General features: G+C 42.0%; 1 protein-coding gene across 1 annotated transcript in view; it reads right to left on the reverse strand.

Annotated features, from left to right (window-relative positions):
• The window catches only part of TAF1 (TATA-box binding protein associated factor 1), a 493,091-nt gene that overhangs the window by 39,420 nt on the left and 430,057 nt on the right, over positions 1–23,614 (reverse strand). Inside the window, 1 exon segment of the mRNA XM_030210565.1 lies at positions 12,128–12,278. Coding sequence (XP_030066425.1) covers positions 12,128–12,278 — 151 coding nt within the window.

Here is a 23,614-nt window from a genome sequence, read left to right on the forward strand (position 1 = left end):
GCCCAGTATCTTGTTTCCAACAGTAGCCAATCCAGGTCACAAATATCTGGCAAGATCCCAGAATACTAAAACAGATTTTATGCTGAGATTTTCCTATGTGCATCTTAATAATGGCTTATGGACTTTTCTTTTAGTCCCTTCAAAGTGCCTTTCCGCTCACCCCCCCCCCCCCCTCCCAACTCTCTCCTCAATCACTGGCGGACTACTTCCGCGACAAGGTGCAAAAGATCAACCTTGAGTTCACCACCAAGCCACCTCCTCCTCTTCACCCTTCAACCCACTCCCTCAACCAACTAACCCAGGCCTCCTTCTCCTCTTTTCCTAATATCACCGAAGAGGAAACCGCCCACCTTCTTTCCTCCTCGAAATGCACCACTTGTTCCTCTGATCCCATCCCCACCAACTTACTTAACACCATCTCTCCTACTGTCAACCCCCCCCCCCCCCCCACCAGCTGTCATATCCTCAACCTCTCTCTCTCCACTGCAACTGTCCCTGACACCTTCAAGCACGCCGTAGTCACACCACTCCTCAAAAAACCATCACTAGACCTTACCTGCCTCTCCAACTACTGCCCCATCTCCCTCCTACCCTTCCTCTCCAAGATACTTCAGCGTGCCGTTCACAGCTGCTGCCTTGATTTTCTCTCCTCTCATGCCATCCTCAATCCGCTTCAATCCGTTTTTCGCCCTCTACACTCGCCAGAAACGACGCTCTCTAAAGTCTGTAATGACCTGTTCCTTGCCAAATCCAAAGGTCATTACTCCATCCTCATCCTTCTCGACCTATCCGCTGCTTTTGACACTGTTAATCATGATTTACTTCTTGCCACACTGTCCTCTTTTGGGTTCCAGGGCTCTGTCCTCTCCTGGTTCTCCTCTTATCACTCCCACCGTAGCTTCAGAGTACATTCTCATGGATCTTCCTCCACCCCTATCCTGCTCTCTGTTGGAGTTCCCCAGGGATCTGTCCTTGGACCCCTTCTTTTTTCAATCTACACCTCTTCCCTGGGCTCACTGATCTCATCTCATGGTTTCCAATATCATCTTTATGCTGACGACACCCAGCTTTATCTATCCACACCAGACATCACTGTGGAAACCCAAGCCAAAGTATCGGCCTGCTTATCTGACATTGCTGCCTGGATGTCCAACCGCCACCTGAAACTGAACTTGGCCAAGACCGAGCTTATTGTCTTTCCACCTAAACCCACTTGTCCTCTTCCCCCACTCTCTATCTCAGTCGATAACACCTCATCCTCCCCATCTCATCTGCCCGCAACCTCGGTGTCATCTTTGACTCCTCCTTCTCCTTCTCTGTGCATATCCAGCAGATAGCCAAGACCTGTCGCTTCTTTCTCTTTAACATCAGCAAAATTCGCCCTTTCCTCTCTGAGCACACCACCCGAACTCTCATCCACTCTCTCATTACCTCTCGCATTGACTACTGCAACCTACTCCTCACTGGCCTCCCACTTAACCATCTATCCCCCCTTCAATCCGTTCAGAACTCTGCTGCACGTCTTATATTCCACCTAGACCGATATGCTCATATCACCCCTCTCCTCAAGTCACTTCACTGGCTTCCGATCAGATACCGCATACAGTTCAAGCTTCTCCTTCTTACCTACAAATGCACTCAAGTCTGCAGCCCCTCATTACCTCTCTATCCTCGTCTCCCCTTACGTTCCCACCCGAAACCTCCGCTCACAGGACAAATGCCTCCTCTCAGTACCCTTCTCCACCACTGCCAACTCCAGGCTCCGCCCTTTCTGCCTCGCCTCACCCTATGCTTGGAATAAACTTCCTGAGCCCTTGCGCCAAGCCCCCTCCCTACCCATCTTCAAATCCTTGCTCAAAGTCCACCTCTTCAATGTTGCCTTCGGCACCTAACCTTTATACCTATTCATGAAATCTAGACTGCCCCAATTTGACTGCCCTATTTGACTGACTGTACATTTGTCCTTTAGATTGTAAGCTCCTTAAGCAGGGACTGTCCTTCTATGTTAAACTGTACAGCGCTGCGTAACCCTAGTAGCGTTTTAGAAATGTTAAGTAGTAGTGTAATGTAGTGAAATTATCCAAGCCTTTTTGAAATCCTGCTAAGCTATCTGTTTTTACCACATTCTCTGGCAACAAATTTCAGAGTTTAATTACACACTGAGTGAAGAAATATTTTCTCCAGTTTGTTTTAATACTTAGTAGCTTCATTGTGTGCCCCCTAGTCCTAGTATTTTTGGAAAGAGTAAACAAGTGATTCACATCCACCTGTTCCACTCCACTCAGTAAATCTAGGCTTTAATCCGCTGCCACTATTGATAGCATTTTTCATAGGAATTGGCTTGGGTATTTATTTATTTGTATCCCACATTTTCCCACCAATTCGCAGGCTCAATGTGGGTGGCTAAACAGTTACCCATGTAAATTCCCCAAGCTGTGAGGAAAAGGGGTAGGGCTGGGAATAGGGCAAGGGCAAAGCAAGTAAAGTACATACATTCAGGGGCAACTCTGTGATACTTTTATACTCATGGTTCCCTCTGGCCCTAGATTTTCAAAAGAAAATTATTGGGTGTTACTGTTTGAAAATCAGCATACAGTTCTGCATATCTGTAAATGTTCAAATAGACATATGCATTCATTTGAAATAACATGGGAAATGTTTCATCTCGTTTTTGGCTGAAATGACAGCCGCTTTTTGAAAAGCTAGAGGATTTAGAAAATCAAAGCTGTCACATAACGTATGCTTCAGAGGAGTTCTGGAGACCCCAACCTATGGGGATTGTGAACTCGTAGTATGACAGATTGTTAGCGCAATGCTTAGTGATGAACAACTGAAGGTCTCACCGGACACTGTGCTGCTGAAACCTGTGCACAGAGCTTAGGGGATCCATGAAATAATGAACCCAAAGTCATTATCACCTACTTTGTGGACTATAAACTCAAAGAAAGGGCACTGAGTCTTGATTATTGGACAATTTTTGCGGCAGCAGAGAACTGAAACCACTGACACAGGTTTTGCAGGCTCAAAGCATTCGCTATCATTGGAAGCATCCATTTGCTTTGATATCCTATAAAGAGGGTAAGCTGTGTCAACTTCGCACCTTGTTGTTTATGTTTATTTAAAAAATCTTGAAATATTTCTTCAACTTATTGAGGAATATGCTGCGGTGTCTGGATTTAAAGTTAACATGGCAAAATCTGAGGCTCTTAATGTTACAATGCCTGCTGAAACAGTAGCCGAGTTGAAGGCGTCTTTCCCATTTCGATGGGCTCGTCGACAGGTTAGATATTTGGGGGTAAACTTGACCTCGGATTTATCGGAGCTCTTTTCGGCTAACTATAAAGAGTTGGTTAAAATCATTGCTGCGGACATGGAGAGATGGGGTGAGCTTGAGACCTCCTGGTTTGGCCGGATAGCTATTATTAAGATGAATGTGCTGCCTCGTCTCCTATATTTATTCCAAGTGCTGCCTGTGATAATGCCCAGGCGATTTCTTGCCTCCCTACAAGATCGTGTTGTGCGCTTCGTCTGGGCAGGAAAATATCCAAGGTTGTCTCGTGCCCTGTTGTACCAAGATCGAAAAAAGGGAGGGTTGGGGGTTCCGAACCTCCATTGGTACTACCGGGCGGCGCAGGGGAAGGCAGCTATAGAATGGTACCAAGATTACCCAGACCGGCAGTGGGTACACAGTGAACAACAATCTTTGGGGCCTACGCCGCTGGGGGCGCTTATGTGGCTGCCGCGGCCTTTTCGTCGTATGAAGGAGGGGGTGTGCTCTTCAGTGGAGGTTACCCTACATTACTGGGATAAATTGTTTCCAGGGGGCCGCTGTGTGCTCTCCCATCTGGCCCCAATTGCATACAACCCCTTATTCTTGCCTGGGACCACAAAAGGGGTCTTTACCAGATGGTATGGAGAAGGACTGCGCACATGGGGCCAGATGTTTGACGGCACTACCCTGCTTAGACGGGTGGCCCTTGCGGCGGACTTCCCTGGGGTAAATGAAGAGGAGTTTGCATACTGCCAATTGTCACATTTCCTCCGCACTGCGGCAGTGCGTCTGGTGATCCAGAAGGAAAAAACTCCCTTGGAGGTGATTTGTGAAAAATCTACCACTTCTCGTGGCTTGATTGGTAGCCTATATAGATGTGTCAGCGCACAGGTCCCGGTACATAGTACGCACAGGAGGGGCTGGGAAAGGGAACTGGGAGTGACATTGGGTGATCGGAGATGGGAGAGAATTGAGAGAGAAGTGATAGGTGTCTCCACGTATGTACCACTCAAAGAGAATGCAGTAAAAGTACTATTCAGATGGTACCTAACGCCGGATCGCCTCGGGCGCATATTTCCGAGTTTGTCGGGCTTGTGCTGGAGGGGATGTGGTATGCGTGGCACCATGGGGCACATCTGGTGGACCTGCCGTAAGGTTAAAGCATTTTGGAGGGTGGTCCATATTAGGTTACAAAAGTGGTTGGGGTCTTCTATCCCGTGGGCCCCAGAGGTGTTCCTTTTCCCCACAAAAGTGGCTAGGTTACAGTCATGTCAACATCAGCTGCTAAAACAGGTGACAGGTGTAGCCCGTGTGGTAATTGCTCAACACTGGAAGCAAACGAGGATACCATCAGTTATGAAATGGCATAACAAACTGAAATATGTGTGTGAGATGAAAAGACTGTTGGCAGTACGAAAACATCAGATAAACAAATGGCAACTGGTTTGGAAGCTTTTTACTGACGATGTCAACACTGTTTAGATTGTGAGTGCTGTATGTGAGTTTTTGGAACTCTAACATGACTCATCAGCTGGGTGGGTAGAGGGGAGTTTGGGGTAGGGAGGGTTTACGGAAAGGAGGGGTTGTTAATTTTGAAAACTTTATAAATACTGAAGTTCTAAACAGATGTATAAAGAAGCTATATAATGTTGCAGAGCTGTACTACATGGTATTAATGCTGCTTGGATTTTGATGTGATACTGTATTTACAGTTTGTTAAATGTTGCATGTTGTAATGAGTGCATTTTCAATAAAGACTTCTTATAAATAAAAAAAAAAAAAAAAAATCTTGAAATACCAACTAATAGCAACAAAGAAGAGCCAAGTGATTTACAATAAAAATTCGTAAGTACAATAAAACTGAAAAGAACTTCATTTCAAATAGGACAGAAGACGAACATTCATTTATTTGAATTTTAATCACATCTTTTTCAGTAGTAGCTCAATGTGAGTTACATTCAGGTACACCTGGGTATTTCCCTGTCCCTGGAAGGCTCACAACCTAAGTTTGTACCTGAGGCAATAGAGGGTTAAGTGATTTCCCAAGATCACAAGGAGCAGCAGTGGGATTTGAACTGGCACCTCTGGATGTCAAGACTGGTGCTCTAACCACTAGGCCACTCCTCCACTCCATTCTAGCCCAAGTGGAGGAGTAGCCTAGTGGTTAGTGCAGTGGACTTTGATCCTGGGGAACTGAGTTCGATTCCCACTGCAGCTCCTTGTGACTCAGGGAAAGTCACTTAACCCTCCATTGCCCCTGGTACAAAATAAGTACCTGAATATATGTAAACCGCTTTGAATGTAGTTACAAAAACCTCAGAAAGGCGGTATATCAAGTCCCATTTCCCTTTCCCTTATGACATCACAATATCAGAAGTGAGCCAAGTATCAGGCAATCAAGCCATTGTGACATCACTGATGAGGTTGGCTCTTATTGGTGGAATGAGTGGAGGAGTAGCCTAGTGGTTAGTGCAGCAGACTCTGATTCTGGGGAACTGGGTTCAATTCCCACTGCAGCTCCTTGTGACTCTGGGCAAGTCACTTAACCCTCCATTGCCCCTGGTACAAAATAAGTACCTGAATATATGTAAACCGCTTTGAATGTAGTTGCAAAAACCTCAGAAAGGCAGTATATCAAGTCCTATTTCCCTTTCCCATATCCATAAAAATCCAACAATCATTGAACCTGAAAACTGTGTGCCAGGAATCACACCATTAACTGAAAAGGAAATAGAAAAAAACATTAAGCAATGGCTTATTGGAAGTAATAAGCCTTTAAAAGAACTTTAAACCTTTGAAAGGATAGCTCGAAAAGTAAAGTTCCAGGAAGACTATTCCGAAGTGGGGAGCCAGACAAGAAAAAAGCAGAATGCATGTTGACCTCATAATTAATATGCCTAGGATTAGATATAACCAGTCTTTTCGAGTCAAGAGATCTAAATTGACAAACAGGAGTGATAAGGTTTCATAGACACGAAGGAACTCCTGTGTAATAGTCCTATGAACAAAAATGAGAATTTTGAAAAGAAAGTGAAATTTAATAGGAAGCTAATGCAATTGAAATAATAAAGGTGATGCATGATGAAACTTGCTTGCATTACAAAGGAAACAAGCAGCATAATTTTGAAGTGTTTGATGCCGTTTCAGTGGAAATTGTGGTAAACCTGCATAAATCACATTACAATAACCCCTCTGAAGGGACACCACCTTGTAGTGGTGGAGGGACTTCCGTGTTTCAATGACTCAGAGAGCTATGCTGAAGGGTTACTCATATCAGACAGGCCTCTGAGGAGAAACCAGACAAAGAGTGTCCCAAACTAGGGAGAGTGGAAAGATGGTGACCTGAAGCTCGTACGCTCAACTGTCTTTGTTTATTTGAAATTCCCTCTTTGCATCTGCAGTTACCTTAACTGAGAGGAAGGGGACAATGGGGGGTCAGCCGCCGATAGCCAGCATTTTGTCCCCTGTGCAGCAAGTGTGGGACCACTGCGCGACAAGCTGCCCACAGAAGTCTGGGTTGATGAGTCCTTTGATAAGCATCAGCGAAGAAGCGTCGATGCTCTTGGACCTGGAAACAACTTCATCACTCTCAAATCATTTAATCACCATGTCCAAAGGAGTGGAGGAGTGAGTTAGGAGTGTATGCTGAAATGGAAGTCGTTTACAGCTGAACCCGTGTCGGCGGTGCCACTCCTAAACCCGTAAGAGCTATCAGCTTGGAGTTTTTGGCTCCCGTGGAGGTTACATTGAATATCATCTGGAAGGCGCGCCAGGACCTAATGATGGTAGTAAATAATTTTGCTTCAGATATAATCTTATTAGTCAGCCACAAGGATAATCTAATCGATTCCTTTGAGAATGAAAAATTGATACAGCAAATGAAGTTCTATAGGAATAGGAAACGGTTAAGATTTTGAAAATGTTAATAGACCAGAAAGATTTGAACAAAATGAATATTATTACAGATGATTAATATCGAGATTGTTGTCTTCCCAGACTTCCGGGTATGACTCCTAAAGTTTTTTTTTCCTCTGAAATGATTCCTCTCAGTATATTAATTCAAAAAGGAGTGAAGCATGTAACTGGGATTACTTTAATCAGTGGGAATTGGATCAGAGATTCAAGTGTTTGTATTGTTAAATAATTTCTGGTTTTAAAAGGGGAAAAAAATGAAATCAGGTGTGTTATTTCCACTAATATTGGACAATAAGTATGTTTCCAATGAAATTAATTGACTATACACTGTCTTGGGTTTGAAGAAGCCAACCAGATGATCAATGTGGAATAATGATTCAGATAAATAACAACTGGGGATAATCAGGTTAATACCATGCTTTCTTGGTTTACTGTTGTTTAATTGATCTCCTTGTCTTGTTTCACTCTCCCTATTTATTTTGTGGTCTAAGAAAAAGAAAGATTGTATATAATCTATTTATCTAGTTGAGGTTGTTTTCTTCTAATATTGTATTAATGTACAGTCATCTCTGTATTACTGTTTGCAAGTGATCCTTGTAAAATGAAAAATTATAAATAAATTATTTTAAAAAAATCACATTACAACAATCCAAACGTGACACGAGTAACGCATGAAGTGCCATATGAAATTACTGGAAATCCAGCATAGAACGAATAGTGCGCAATGATTGCAGTGTGGTGAAACCAGGGCCGCCGAGAGACAAAGCCGGGCCCGGAGCAAACACCTCCCCCAGGCCTGCATGCCCCCCCCCCCCCCCCCCCCCCCCGGGCTGCTTACTTGCTTGTCTACTCTCCTACTAGCTCCACTGTGCTGCAGAGGTCCTTCTTCCTGCCGAATCCAAACAGGAAGTACTTTATACATGAGGCGGGACGCAGCAGGAAGAAGGACATGTGGCTGGCAGAGCACAGTTAACACGATAACTCTGCTCTGCGGCACACAGGAACAGGAGAGCCATGCTAGTGCCAGGCCCTGGGGAATTTTGATCCCCCTTACCCCCACTCTTAGCTGCCTGGGCAAAACCTAATCTAATTACCTCTGAAATATACTTTGAAAAGGGAAGTTGAGAATCAAACCAAATACCAAGATAGCGGAAACAAGGAACAGGTGTAAGCAGTAAATCAAGAACAGGGACAATATCAGGCAATGATAATTTATTAAGATTTTGCTCACACCTTTTTCAGTAGTAGCTCAAGGTGAGTTACATTCAGGTACACTGGGTATTTCTCCCTCCCTGGAGGGCTCACAATCTAATTTTGTACCTCAGGCAATGGAGGGTTAAGTGAGTTGCCCAAGATCACAAGGAGCAGCAGTGGGATTTGAACAGGCCCCCTTTGGATGTCAAGACTGGTGCCCTAACCACTAGGCTACTCCTCCAGTTATCCAAGAAGTTATTAGTTTTTTTTTTCAGGGTTGAGCTTCAAATTGTTACAAAACAACCAGTTTGGCACTGCTGAAAGGCAATTCTGCAAAGGCTGTAAATCAATGTTTAAAGGAGCTACTGGGTGAACCAATAAGATATCATCAGTGTAAATATTGAATTTGGTATTGAAGGACTGAATAAGTGTAGCCAATGGGCTTAGAAAAATATCCTGTATAATAAAAGGCACCTCCAACATTCTGAAGCTGACTGCATGGCTGAGGCATTCCTGCTCTCTGTATCCATCTCCTGAATTGACATCACGCACTTCCGGGTTTGTCACAAGCAGAAGTGACCAACCACACGAGGTTTCTCGGCTTCAGAATGTTGGAGGTGCATTCTATTAAATAGGATTGGTCAGTTCCTTGAAGCACAGCCAGAGCTCAGCGTCCTGCATAGTAACGCTCAGACACCAGAGAGAGAGGGGGGGGGGGGGGGGGGGCTGACACCAGAGAGAGGGAGGGGGGCCTGACACCAGAGAGGAGGGGGGAGGGAGGTATCTCTGTCACACACACACGCTCTCTCACAGTCAATGTCTTTCACACTCTCACACACTGTCTCTCACACACTCTATGTCTCACACTGTATCACATTCACTCTCTATGTATCACAGTCACTCACACACTCTCTTGGTCTCATACACTCAGTCTCACAGAGAGTCTGTCTCACACACACTCTCTCTCTCGCACACACTGTATCTGTGCGAAACACACTCTCTCTCTCACACTGTCTCACGTACGCACTTGCACACACTCTCATTCTCACACACACACTCTCTCTCTCTCACAGACACACTCGCACCCAGACTCACTCTCTCTCTCTCTCTCACACACACAGTCACTCTCACATACACTCTCTCAAACATACTCCAAGGAAAACCTTGCTAGCGCCCGTTTCATTTGTGTTAGAAACGGGCCTTTTTCACTAGTTGAACAATAAAGGTGACAATACCGAACCTTGTGGAACATCACAAGCAGTGAAATACAAAGATGAAACTAGGCAACCAATAGCAACGACAAACGAACGTGCGGAAAGAAATTAAGAAAACCATTTGTGTACAATACCAGAGATGCCAATCTCAGAAAGTCTAGCAAGCTCGACAGTTGTTCCCCGATGTTGATGGTGCACTATGGGTGTCCGTTTCACAGAAATGAGCAGCAGGCATTTGTGTGACACAAAAATGGCAGCCAGTTACAAAAAAACCCAAGAGATTAAAGTGTCAGCAGTTGAATGCCAAGCTTCCTGAAGCCCCAGCGACTTCAACTATCTAAAAACCAGTAGTGGGTTTCTTTAATCTTTGAGCTGACCTGTGAGATGGTATGGGGGTGGCAGTGGGGGAAGCACGGCAGCAAGAGCTGTGTTGCCATGTTGCCACCCCTCCCACCCAATAAAAAAAAATATATTCTGGAAGCCTAGTCTGTCTAGTGGCATGGCTTGGCTGACCCAGCCTTGTCCCTCCAAAATACATTAACAGGTGAACAGAGAAGACATACCTGTAAGGAAGTTTCAGCATCATAATTATGGCAGAAAAATGACGAAGGCAGTAGGAGGTCATTGAAGGTGACCTAAGGAGCACAACCAGCTCCATGGTTGGAGTACATATAGAGTGGCACTAGCCAGATAAGTGCTGTGCTGGTCGAAGTTCATATTCAATGGCACTAGCCAGTTAAGTGCCGTGGTGGTCAGAATACATATACAGGGTCAACATGGATAGTGTTGTAGTGGTTGGAGTATATATTCGCTGGTACTAGCCAATTAAATGCCACTGAATATGTGCTTTAGGGTAGGGAGCCTTCCGACCCAGTTAAATCCTTTTGAATATCTACTCCTCAGATTTTTTTTTTTTTTTTTTTGAAAAGCATAAAGTGGTATCTACTATGAGAAATTTCTAATGGATTAAAAAATCTGGCTTTTGAAGTGAATCAATAACAGTGAAAAGTAAAGTGTTTTTATATACACTATCCAGCTTATTTTTGAAAGAGTAAGACGCCCATATTTCAACCCAAATCGGGAGATGGGCGTCTTTCTCCGGTGGGCACCCAAATCGGTATATTCGAAAGCTGATTTTGGGCGCCTCCAACTGCAATCTGTCGCGGAAACGAACAAAGTTGACAGGGGCGTGTCGGAGGCATGGTGAAGGCGGGACTGGGGCGTGTTTATCGGCCAAGCAGAGATGGGCGCCCTCGGACGATAATGGAAAAAAGAAAAGCGTTTTTACCGAGAAGTTGGGTCACTTTTTCTGGACATTTTTTCTCATGAACAAGTCCCCAAAAAGTGCCCCAACTGCCCAGATGACCACCGGAGGGAATCGGGGATGACCTCCCCTGACTCCCCCAGTGGTCACTAACCCCCTCCCACAAAAAAAAAAGAACTTTAAAAACTTTTTTTGCCAGCCTGTATGCCAGCCTCAAATGTCATACCCAGCTCCATCACAGCAGTATGCAGGTCCCTGGAGCAGTTATAAGTGGGTGCAGTGGACTTCACCCAGATGAACCCAGGCCCATCCCCCCTACCTGTTACACTTGTGGTGGTAAATGGGAGCCCTCCAAACCGCCCCCAAAACCCACTGTACCCACATCTAGGTGCCCCCTTCAGCCATAAGGGCTATGGTAATGGTGTAGAGTTGTGGGCAGTGGATTTTTGGGGGGAGGGGGGGATTTGAGAGGCTCAGCACCAAAGGAAGGGAGCTATGGACTTGGGAGGTATTTTACTTTTTTTTTAATTGTTACAAGTGCCCACTAGGGTGCCCGGTTGGTGTCCTGGCATGTGAGGGGGACCAGTGCACTACGAATCCTGGCCCCTCCCATGACCCAATGCCTTGGATTTGTTTGTTTTTGAGCTGGGCGCCTTCGGTTTCCATTATCGCTGAAAAACGAAACTGCCCAGCTCAAGTCCACACACATCCAATGCATTTGCCCGGCACAAACCGTATCATCGAAAAAAAAGATGGGCGCCCATTTTTTTCGAAAATATGATCTGTCCCGCCCCTTCACGTACCCGTTCTCGGACATAGACGCCCATGGAGATGGGTGTTCGCGTTCCATTATGCCCCTCCACAAGGTCCAAAGGGTCTACAATCCCAACATAGCCACGTTTCGCCAAAATAGGCTGCATCAGGGTAAAACATAAGCAACTAACCAGGGACACAGAAGACTTAGCCCTGGTAGCAAAACTGAGCATCCAAGATGACTTCGGCAATTTCTTACTCACAGATGGCACAGCAGCAGCCTCATACTCCTGTGCAGGTTAGTTGTTTATCTTTTATCCCTGATGCAGCCTATTTGGCGAAATGTGGCCAAGACAGGATTGTTTGAATAAAAACCCTTTGGACCTTATAGTGTCTGCTTTGGTGTTTTTCTTCTCTATTGCTGCAAGACACCGAGTGCTTCTTTTTTGATACAAGTGTTTTAACATATATATGGTAAATTCGTAAGTAAGAAAGTCTGAAATGAGCTAAACTTACAAGAAAAAGGGTTATCTCCCTCCTCATCGCTCCCATCATCATCCTCCTCTCCATCAGACATGAGCAAATCCTCATAAAGGACACTGGCCTGGGGCTGTTGAAATGATCCTTCCTCTTCATCTGCAAGATCACCATCCCCATCTTCCATTTCCTTGGTTAGGAAGACCATGAAAAAAAAACAAAACATATATTTTCAATAAAATTGTTCATTGTGGTGAGCATTTTTTGATTAGAAAACACGTCTCACATGTGGATAATTGGCTACTATAAAATTACATATGGATAATAGTGGTGTAGCTATGGGTGGGCCTGGGTGGGCACAGGTCCACCCAATCTTACCTCAGGCTCACCCAGTTTTGTGGCCCCCAAAGCACCTTACTAGTGGTGCCCCTCTCTCTCTCTTTTTGTCACGGTAGCAGTCCATCTCTCTCTCTCTCTCTGTCTCCCATCTACCTTTGAGCCGTCATTTGCAACAATTTCTTTAGGCGACCTGTGTCAGCCCTGTAGACTTCCCTCTGCAACGTCCCGCCCTCACTTCCTGTTTCTTCACTGGCGGAGAAGTGGTAGAGGGAAGCCTGCACGACTGGTGCAGGTTGCTTACAGGAATCGCAGCCAGAGATGGCTTGGAGGTGGATCGGGGATGACAGGGTTTCAGATGCCAGGTGGGGGGGAGAGATGACGATAGCAGGGGTGGAGGGAAAGGATTAAAAAGAATTATGTATGTATGGGGGTGAAGGTGGAAATGGGAAGGGCCCATCCAGGTTAACTCAGGGCCCACCTGAAATGGCAGGTCTGGCTACTCTCCTGATGGGTAATCTACTCCTATGGAAAGATAGCACTTAGTTCTAAGTTTCCCTGCATAAATGTCTCTGGGAACGTGGTCTGGGTGGAGTTGCAAAGCACATGGATGATTTGTATAAGCAGAGTTTACACACTACTTACACCCGCTTTGGAGCAGGTGTATATTTTTGTGAGAAAACTCATGTGCTGCAGGGGATAATTCTGGTAGCCTATTTCATGAAGGCAAAAGGATGCCTAGTCCCTCCAAACTACCTTTAATATAATACTGTAGGTTTGAAAGAAAGAACTAATCATCCACTTAAAATATATGTACTTAAGAAATCTATGGGACCGTCATTTCACAGGCTATGAAAATATGTTCACCTTATTCAAACTACCACACAGTTGTAAGCCAAAAGTAAAACCCTCAACAATATTGGTATTAATTTTGAAGGAAGAAAGAGACTTCAGAAGCTCTGTCTCATAAAACAGTAGATAGTAAGAAATAGACTGTAAGCTGGCTTGAATAGCAGTGAGGTAAGCCTTTTCTCTAGCCGAGTGGTTATTGGTTGCACCACATTCAAACTGACATCTGTGGCTTTTTGATATTTTCATCTTTTTTTGGATGTTATGACGGCTGAAGAAGAGGGTGGCCACTCAAAACTCAAAGTCCTGGATTTCAAGCGTGCTGACTTTAGTAAAATGGGGGAATACCTGAGGAAGGAGCTGATGGGATGGGAGGAAATACAAGAAGTGGAAGGACAGTGGTCCAGGCTGAAAGAAGCTATAAATAGGGCCACAAACCTTTATGTAAGGAAAGTAAATAAAAGCAAGAGAAAAAGGAAACCGATATGGTTCTCCAAGCAAGTTGCTGAGAAAATAAAGGCTAAAGAGTTGGCGTTCCAGAAATACAAAAAAATTCAAGAAAAGGAACATGAAGAGGAATACCGGATGAAACTGAAAGAAGCCAAGAGAGAGATACGTCTGGCGAAAGCGCAAACGGAAGAACAAATGGCTAGAAATGTAAGGAAGAGTGGCAAAATTTTCTTCAGGTATATTAGTGAAAGGAGAATGACTAAAAAGGGAATTGTGAGAGTAAAAGATACTGCGAACCGCTATGTGGATAATGATGAAGAAAAAGCAAATTTGCTAAATAGATACTTCTGTTCTGTTTTCACAGAAGAAAATCCTGGAGAAGGACCGCGATGGACTGGGAAAAAAAAAAAGTACAAATGAGATTGAAGTGGATAGAGCACCGTTCACAGAAGAGAGTGTGTATGAACAACTTGAAAAGCTAAAGATGGACAAAGCCATGGGACCGGATGGGATCCACCCTAGGATATTGAGGGAGCTCAGAGAGGTTCTGGCGGGTCCTCTTAAAGATTTGTTTAATATATCCTTGCAGACGGGAGAGGTTCCGAGGGATTGGAGAACGGCGGATGTGGTCCCTCTTCACAAAAGTGGTGATAGGTGTCTAGAATTGGGGGGTCCCGAGCCCCCCCCAAGAAGGCTAGAGTGACCTTAATCTGACTCCATCTCTAAATAACACTAGTACTGGGGTAATCAAGGAGTTATTGCCTCTAAGGGAGACGTTAGGTCTAAGGAAAAGATACCAGCCTTATAACAAACTGGATTTAGATTACAAGTTATACAATGCATTTATACTTACAGCCTTTGATCATTAAGTGAAGCCCACAAATCATCATTTGGAATGAGGAGTTTATTTGCTAAGGTATAAGTCAAATCAGTGATTGACAACAGGCATGTACAATCAATTAATTATAGGAATATAATAAGCTACAAACAGGTGTTAATTATTTGCTAATGTTTTATAATTTCTTTTACCAATTGGAGGTTTTACAAGGGAAAGCAACTAGGAAATTTGTCAATTTTGTTGGACACATTGGTTTCCCTTGGAGAGAGAGTGCCAACCCTTGTCTCTCTAACTCAAACCAGGAAATACCCTGATTTTTATAAGTGCCTTCAGGATATGGATAATATGACAGTAGATATACCTGATTGGATCTATGCTAATGTCATGGTTGTCACTGATTGGCTCATGCTAATGAGTAGCTTCTATCTTGCTAACATGGTTTTGTCTTTAGCTCGCTTCTTAAGCAAGACCCTGCTCACAGGAAAGTCTCCCTCCTCTCTTGGACAGCTCCCTTTTTGTAAACACTTCCCTAGATACGGACATCCAAACATCCAAACATGGACATCTCTGTCTTATATCATCTTGTGATCTGACTTAGGATTTTAGCCATCAATTCCTTGATCTTGGCTTTTGCACTGCTTTTGAATGTCACACTAAATTCTAATGAGGCCTAGTCAGTGCCTTTTAGCAGTTTAAGCTGTTTAAGGTATGTAAATTGACCCACCACTATTCCAGTGGATGGATCCCAAGCGGGGACACATATTAACTTACAGGAAAAGCATGTCCTTGCTCAGCCAGTCATAGATTTTTAAACCAAGCTGGTATTTTTACAGCCTTAGTCCTAAAATCTGGCCTTCCACCCTTCCGGTGGGCATCCAGTGAGGGCCTCTTGCTGTAGTATAATTATACATTCCCCACTTGTCACCCCCTCTGAGGAGGGGTGACACAAAGCTCGTCAAGCTCGTCATCATCCATTCCAGAAGGTGGCAAGCTATCAAACGAGAGGGGGAGTTTGGGTCTTACAAATTGCTAGAAGGTATGGTGCAAGATAGGAAACTTCATTCTCAGGTTATATATTATTTGGGCATATGGAATTCCCTTTATATTATCCAATCCCTTGGGCCTTAATCTTGATGTTACCCCTCTTGAGGCTTACTCAAACCTGTAGTGAGAGAGGTTTTATGAATGGGACAAATCCATTAGTTCATCTACAAAATCTCATGAAGTATAGGTATGTGGGTAATAGCAATTTAAGGTGGATCGTACTAATAAACACTTTCAGGTCTTTCTATGACTTCTATTGTATCTGTTGCATAGTACATGGGGAGATAATCTAATGTATGTATCTCAGTGGTCCTCGGAAGGAATAGTGGTTTTGATTAAGCATTGTTATGGTGGCTCAACAAATATATGGTTAGTACTCAGATTGCAGGCTGTTTTAGGTTGTCGGTATTCAGAATCCTTAAACAGATCGGAATTCCTGGACCTTACTAGTACTCATCATTAGCATCCAATCATGAGCACTAAAAAGTGGATAGCAAGTATGAGGTTGCCTCATACAGCAAAAAGGGTCAATCCTAGGAAAATTTATATTAACAAAGGTCATGCATGTATCTTGACATATGCATAATGACCTGGAAGTATGGGAAGCATTTTATATATCCGTTACCCCACTTGGAGCTTAGTCAAACCTACAGAAAGACATGCAGCTTAAGTAAGCCTACACCAAAGTTAAACAATTGCATAACTGGTTGATACTAACAGGGTTTACACCTACATTATGATATCAGAGCCAGTATTAGGGTTTGATGTTACCCTTGTATCTGAGCAATATCAACTTCAATTTAAATTAAACTCTTAGAAAAACAATCAGAACAATACAGGAAATATTAGGAAAATAAAAATAAAACCTTTTCATTATATAGACAGGATTACTGCTAAACTGAAAATAAAACAAAATATGAATCTATAATGTCCATAAACGGCAACAGTAATTCTCAAATTAAGTATCAGTTCTAAAGTCTCTTTCATCGTTCATGGTTGAGGCGGTGGAAGCACTGAAGAATCTGGACGGAGATCTGGAAGATCTAACAGGGCTGGGTTTTCAGGCTGGCCTGCTGAAGGAAGTGGCTGGTCTTGAGATGGGTAGGCTGGTAACATCTGGTTCTACGGCTGAGTAAACCCGTATATCTTTCACATGGACCCAAAACTTGTGATCCAGTAGTTTGCAAGGTGTAAAGGTTATTGCCACAATCTTGGGGGATCTAACATCATTTGGGCCTGGATAGATCTTGAAGACGTACTTGTGGTGTACAAACTTGGATCTTTCCAAGTCTTTATTCTAGGCATGCACAATCATAATTAGTCCTTCAAGAGTCAGAGTTTAGCAAAGGAATAAGCAAAATGACTGTATGCCTGAATGATACATTGCCATATCTTGGTGGGCATAATCAGTGTGAATTGAATAAATGTCAAGAGAAATGAAAGACAATGTAAACATGGAGAAAACAGTGCTAATTAAGTGCAAAAACAAAAGGGAAACCAATTTACATAAATAGGTAAGGATTGGGAATTGGGATTTGGAATTGGGATTTGCAATTGGGATTTGGAATTGGGATTTGCATAATATATCCCCACTTCTGGCTTGCATAATGTGCGAGACAGATTGGTAATTATTACGAAGACATGATCAAATAACAATGGTTAAGTATATGGAACAAAAGAAAAGAGTAAAAATTAAAATTTAGAGATGATGGTAAATGTTCAAGTTATTGATGTATGGAGGGCAATGTGTTGCAATCTATTGCCAATAGATATGGAATCTTCACCTGCGATGACTAACATTCACCAAGGGTTGGGCCCTCAGTTGCAGGAGGCCAGCAGGACTTATGAGTTAGATGATCCAGAAAGAAGGGTAGCTTAGGAAATAGTCATAATCAAAGCAGAAGACTAATGTGCAGAAATTTAAAACTCATAACTAGTCCAGGTTGGAAGTATCTTCTGGAATCACGGTCGCTGTCTGTTGTAACAGAGAGCTCATATGTAAAGTGTCGTGTAGGTTTTGGAAAAGATGAGCCTGCAAAAATATTTAATACAGTAGAATATTTAAGTGCATAACCAAGAAGGTCTAAATTAATGACTTCATTTGGACAAAAGAAAATTCTCATTGGAGAAGTTGGTGCTCCTTTTTCTTGCCAGAGGTCAGTTGCAGTAGAAGTACTAAACTGGAATAGAGGTGGTAGATCAGGAATTGGTTTTGCAGTCTTTAGTCAACCTACAGTACTGATTAAATAGAGATGACATACAAGTAATGCCTAGTATTTAAATCTTAGCACAGGATCATTAGAAAGAAAAAATCAAAGAATGTATTGTTAGTTCCTTGGTGCACCAGTATGTGGAGCATAGTTTCAATATATAAAATCATAAGTTACAAGTAGAAAACAATTTTTCTCTGTAGATGAGATGTTGCTGGCACAGGAAGTCAGCATAGTCTGAGGAAACATTGTGGTCAGAGTCTGCTCCAGGAAAATACAGCCCTTAATATGATATTTAAAGAGATAGAGAAAAGCCAATATCAGAAAAGAAAGATGTAAAAACTATATATTTCTATGAGGCCTCCTCACGTGACCTTTACAAGGTTTAAATAGGTCAAATGAGAAGGACAATAACCTATAGTCCTCTGTAATAGTTCACAGCCAATTTGGAAAATGAAAATTATATTAAATTTTAAACTGATCCTTTCTATGCTTTCACAATTTGGGCCCTAAATTATGACAGCATATCAAGATTCACATTCAGAGGGATAGCTAAAAATAAGCTTATATATTCCCAGGAATCAATTTACAATTTAGAGTATATTTTAAATACAGAGGAGGAGCCAATTTATAAGCAGGAGACACGTAGAAGCATGTCTTAGTAAAATTCAAAAAATTAAAGATATAATGCAATAAATGCACACAATTGACCAGTAGGCTATGTTCATATGATAAATGGAACAGCTTGTAAGCCTATATTGTAAATTGAATTCTAAACAAAGAGTAGCAAGGATAATACAGAATCATAGAAAAACCCATCTAGTTATTAAAAATCTGAAACACGTAATGAATTCCTGTATCATATACTGAGTTCAAAGCTTTTGTAAAAATGAACTTAAGAGAAAATAAGAACTACAAGGGTTAATCTCTGTCATTCGGTCCTAAGGAAATCACGAAATAACGGTGTTTCCTGTGCTTATTTTGAGTTTACTGCTCACTGCAAGCATTGGATATTATGGTGACTGAAAATAGGGCTATACATCAGACCAAAACTGTAAGTTGAAGTTTTTATATTAATACTTCATGCTGGTGTAATTAGTCTTCATAGAATTAATACTTCAGGAGAGGAAAAGAGGAGAAGGTTATTACTTTATCTGCTACCAGAGGTACGGTTCTCAATGAAGAGGAAATTGGCAATTGTAGCTAGTCTTATCTGAACATAGCTCTGAAATAATAGCAACCTGAATTTCTTTAGTTCAGATTTACTAGTTAATTATGTTATGCAAGGGTTAATCTCCGAACCCTATTGCATACATAATAAGGCAGGCACCGTAGTATTATGGAATCCGGAAACGAAATTTAACTGTGCCATTTGGGGTTTGAGAACCAAAAATGCTGAAACTCTATACAATAATATATCTTAAAACTATAAATCTTTAAGAGGCAGGGAAGGAAGTTTGAGAGTAGTAGATAAGACGTGAAAAGAAAAATTAAAACACTTAATACATTATTACGGAACACATCCCCAATAGAGAACCAGGAAGTGAACATCAGCACTAGTTATTTTAACCAACATCACAAAGAAACAGTGTTTTAGATGGCATATAATATAGAACCTTTCATAGGAAATATCTGAAACAATTATGTAATTTTCAAAGAACACATACACGGACGCACACCTATAAAATTAAAACTAAAAAGTGCTTGCATTTCTAGTGAAAGCAATTTACCAGAAGTCAAAAACAATCAGGTATTTAACATCACGTCACAAATCAAACAAACATTGCTTAAATGAAATAATATACAATCCTGGAAAAAAACACTCCTTTGAGATTTACTACCACTGCAGTTGATAGGTAATCTCGCAGAGTAACCTTAAAGCACAAATTTAAAACTAAAGAAATGTTTCCTTAATAATTAACTGGTTTAATATATGCCATCTATCACAGGACACACAGGAACATATAGACGTGAAATTAAAACTGTAACCTAATCCTGATATGTAGAAAACTTAAAGCTCAGAAGAGGAAGCAAGATATTTTTTAATGTAGTTCAAAAGCAATCATTGGAATTGTGCACAGTTAAGGAATTGTATAGGGTTTCAAAAGGAAAAAAAAATATAAAAATAAATATTCCAGTAGCCAATCACAAGTCACAGCACACAAACAGAAAAGGAAAACCACAGTCATACACAGACACAGTTATTGTCCCACATACAGAGGCGTCCCTGTGTATTGAGGACAAAATCTTAATCCTAAATTTGGTAAAATAAAACATTCAAATTAGAGCTAATCCAACATGCCATGAAAGTATACAACGGCAAGCTTAATAGTAACACATACAATAAATGAAAATATACTCACGATTCATACAATGTAATCTCCAGCGCAGAAAATCAATTGAGAAAGAGAACAGTTGGCGGGATCACTATGCCCTTCTGAACTCTCGGTGGCATAGGGAGGTCAACCGCAAAATAGAAAGGTTTGTTCCAGAAAGTCCTTACCAGAGATCTGAATAGATGTCAGATCACCAGTATCTGGTGTTGGTTGCGGAAGATATGACATAATGGGTAGTGAACAACATCACCCAATATGTATAACCACGGGACCTAGTGAGCAAGTGGTCTACAAATGAGCTTCAGACCTGTAACATGCTATAGAAAAAAATGAACTATTGTAATAATATATATATTGACCAGACCTAGAACCTGGTACAAGGTCAGTGGTTCAAAGAGCAGCTTCAGAGATAACAGGGAGATCTTGAAATGATAATGTGCTAACAGTGTACAAAAACATGCGATGATTATTCTGATAGTAGAACATGCAGAGACATAACACATTCATACTCATGCATCTGCTAATGTACTCCAACATAGGGACCTAAAATAAAAATTACTAATTGGCGGACAGTTCCACGCTTTGACCACAAGTGACATTAGGAGAAAGCAAGACAAAAACTGTAAACAGAAATATGCCTAGAGAGACAGTACAAAAGTAAATAAATACGTAGTGTCAGCTATTATATATTTATACTACTCTACCCCAAATTAATAAAAACTACTCCCCAGAGTGTGCTTCTAAAGACAGGAGCGATTCCTGCTCCTACTGCCTGCCAGGAGTTATTCCTGCTACGATTGGCCATGGGTTCCAACCCATGATAGAGCCCCCAAAAAGGGATATCGCAAACACTCCCAAAAGAACTCAAGAAACCAGCGAACAAGGTATCATGAATCAAGGAGCAGCGGTCCACAGAGTTTCCGCTGATTAGGAGTTTTACTCTTCTACAACTAACCTCCACAATGAACCTTATAAACCAAGCAAAAATTTATGGTTAGGAGTCATCTCTTCTACCACTAACCTGCCTGAAACATTGAAAAAAGTTAGGAGTTTGCTCGTCTACCACTAACAGTTCAAAAATATTAAGAAGCCCTCGTTAACTTGTCCAAACTCGCAACGAAAAGCCTCAGACGTCTCTATATTGCTCCCGCGGTCATCTGAACTAGGTAACTCATATGTGGGCAATAAAGCCGAATCCGCAGGCCACTCCGAAAATGGAATGGAAGTCTGCTTCTACTAATTGAGATACCGTCATCCATTTAAGGGTAACCTTTGATGGATGTAAGCCCCAGGCATCGGTATCGAACCCAATGATTATAGCGTGACACTAGTATATAAGAAAACAATAAAAGTATAGTATGTCCCGGGGAAAAGCCCCTGAAAATTACTATAGAAGTGGTAGAAAAATAGAGAAAAAAACGAAATATTCCAAAGCAAAACAAAACAAATGTAAGCTCTTCGGGGAAGGCACAGTCATAAAAAGAGCCTTTAGTTGGAACACCTTAGTCAGGACAAAAAATGTGAAAAATTCCACGTTCATCATTCACTAGACAATATATTTTCCACTCAACAAACCAGGAGAAGGAAACTCAAAAGCATTAGAACGGAACAGCTGACAGTGAAGAAGCCTATAATGCAAAAGCAAACAGTACAAATTCATTCGTTCAGTTATGTCAGGAGTGAAGAAGACAATTTAATTAGAAATAAACAAGTAAAAAGTTGTGTAGTTTCAGCCACAAATCAAAATACAAAAATGAGCACTGCAATTCAAGCACGAAAGTCTGAAAGAAAAGTATCATGCCTAAAAAGGGAAGTGGGTGGGATTAAAAATATTGACAGACAACCGTAGCGAACCAATAAGTAAGCAGTTGTATAAGGCTGAGCTAAACTTAACGCTGGCAGATAGCTCAGAGAAATGGATTTAACATATCAATCAATAAGCAGTCCATGAAATATACACAAAATAAATTTTGAAAGCCCTGTAACAGCATGGTGAGCAAGTCTTATTTAAGCTAATATAAAGGATAGCAAGGGGGAAAAAAAGTGCAAAACCACTAGAGACTGAGACAGAGCAACCATCAAGAAAGGGAGGGGCAGTGCTGGAGGAGAGTAAGTAAGAGAAGGACGGCTAGGCACCTGCTGAAAAAACTGCTAAAACAATCACCAGCTAAGGGATAAATGCAGAAACCATAAAATACGTGCAGCAATAGCAGGGGCTCTACCCACTTGAAAAATAGAATGTAAGGGAGAAATTGAAATCAGGCTGACAGACTGGCAATAGATTCAGTGAAACAGGAAATAAGCACCGGAAACTGTTGCCAAGCAATAATGAGCATCTTAGAAACAGTCTGTACAGGAGTACAACAGGAAAAAAGTTTACGCCCAAGCGAGAAAAGGGGAAGTGAAAAAAATGTCGCAGTAAAAAAAGGAAAGGGACTACGCAGGAGAAATAGAGATAAGATTTAGTATCGTGAACTCCTGTATTAATCAAACCTTTGAAACTTCATAACCACATTGTGGAACACGATAAGATCTACCAAACTGTCTCTTGCAGCATAAAACAAACAAAAAAAAAACCCTGTCTCTGAGTTTTAACGAAACCGGGCAACAGATTAGATTGCCAAATAAAGCATCTTAATTCTGAAAGTCTCAGAAACAGTTTTAGAAAGCAAAAATAAAACAGCAGTTTATAAATTCAGCCAAAAATTATGCTATGAAAGCTGTATGACAGGAAGGAAGGGGGGGCGGAGAAAGAGTGCCCATAAAGTCTGGCAGTAACAGAAAGATAAGGAAGCAAGACTTACTACGCAGTTTTAAATGTGAAGCCAACGCACAACTAGAAAGAAGATTTAAACAATAAATCGTGCACAACAACACATCAGGACAGTTTCTAACAGGGATGGGGAGAAATCAACAGTGGCCAGAAACAGAATAGGCGAGAGTGAGCATCTGAGGGAGCAGGAACAGAGGTGGGGGCAAGCCTGTCAGTGTTGAAGCATAAGACAGATACCACACAAACCAGAATGATTGGAAGGGAGAGATAGAAGATTATAGAGAACTACCTTGAGTATCACAGACCAGAGTAGGACCACAATCAAAACGGCCAGGGATGGAGAAGAACATAACGAGAATGAACATAAGAGGAAGAGGGACAGGAGAACAGGGAGAAAAGAACTGAGTATACGAAAGGACGGACAGAATTCACTGACTGCGATAGGAAAGTATAACGGAAGGGAAATTGACAGTGGCTTAACCACAGGAAGGAGTGAAAGCTTAGAGAGAGAAAGCAGAATGCTGTAATAAGGGGTATGAAACACCGGGGAGGAAATTCTGGATCTTTATGAGGGACAGCAATCAATTGGAAGATAAAACAACAGAATTTTAGTCAAGAACTATAAGTAACCCCACTTTGACAAAAATTCTGGTGGCGTGTTCAAATCGAACGGAGGGTCACCAATGTCTA

Source organism: Microcaecilia unicolor, chromosome 7 (genome assembly GCF_901765095.1).
Source record: "Microcaecilia unicolor chromosome 7, aMicUni1.1, whole genome shotgun sequence".
NCBI classification, from domain to species: domain Eukaryota; kingdom Metazoa; phylum Chordata; class Amphibia; order Gymnophiona; family Siphonopidae; genus Microcaecilia; species Microcaecilia unicolor.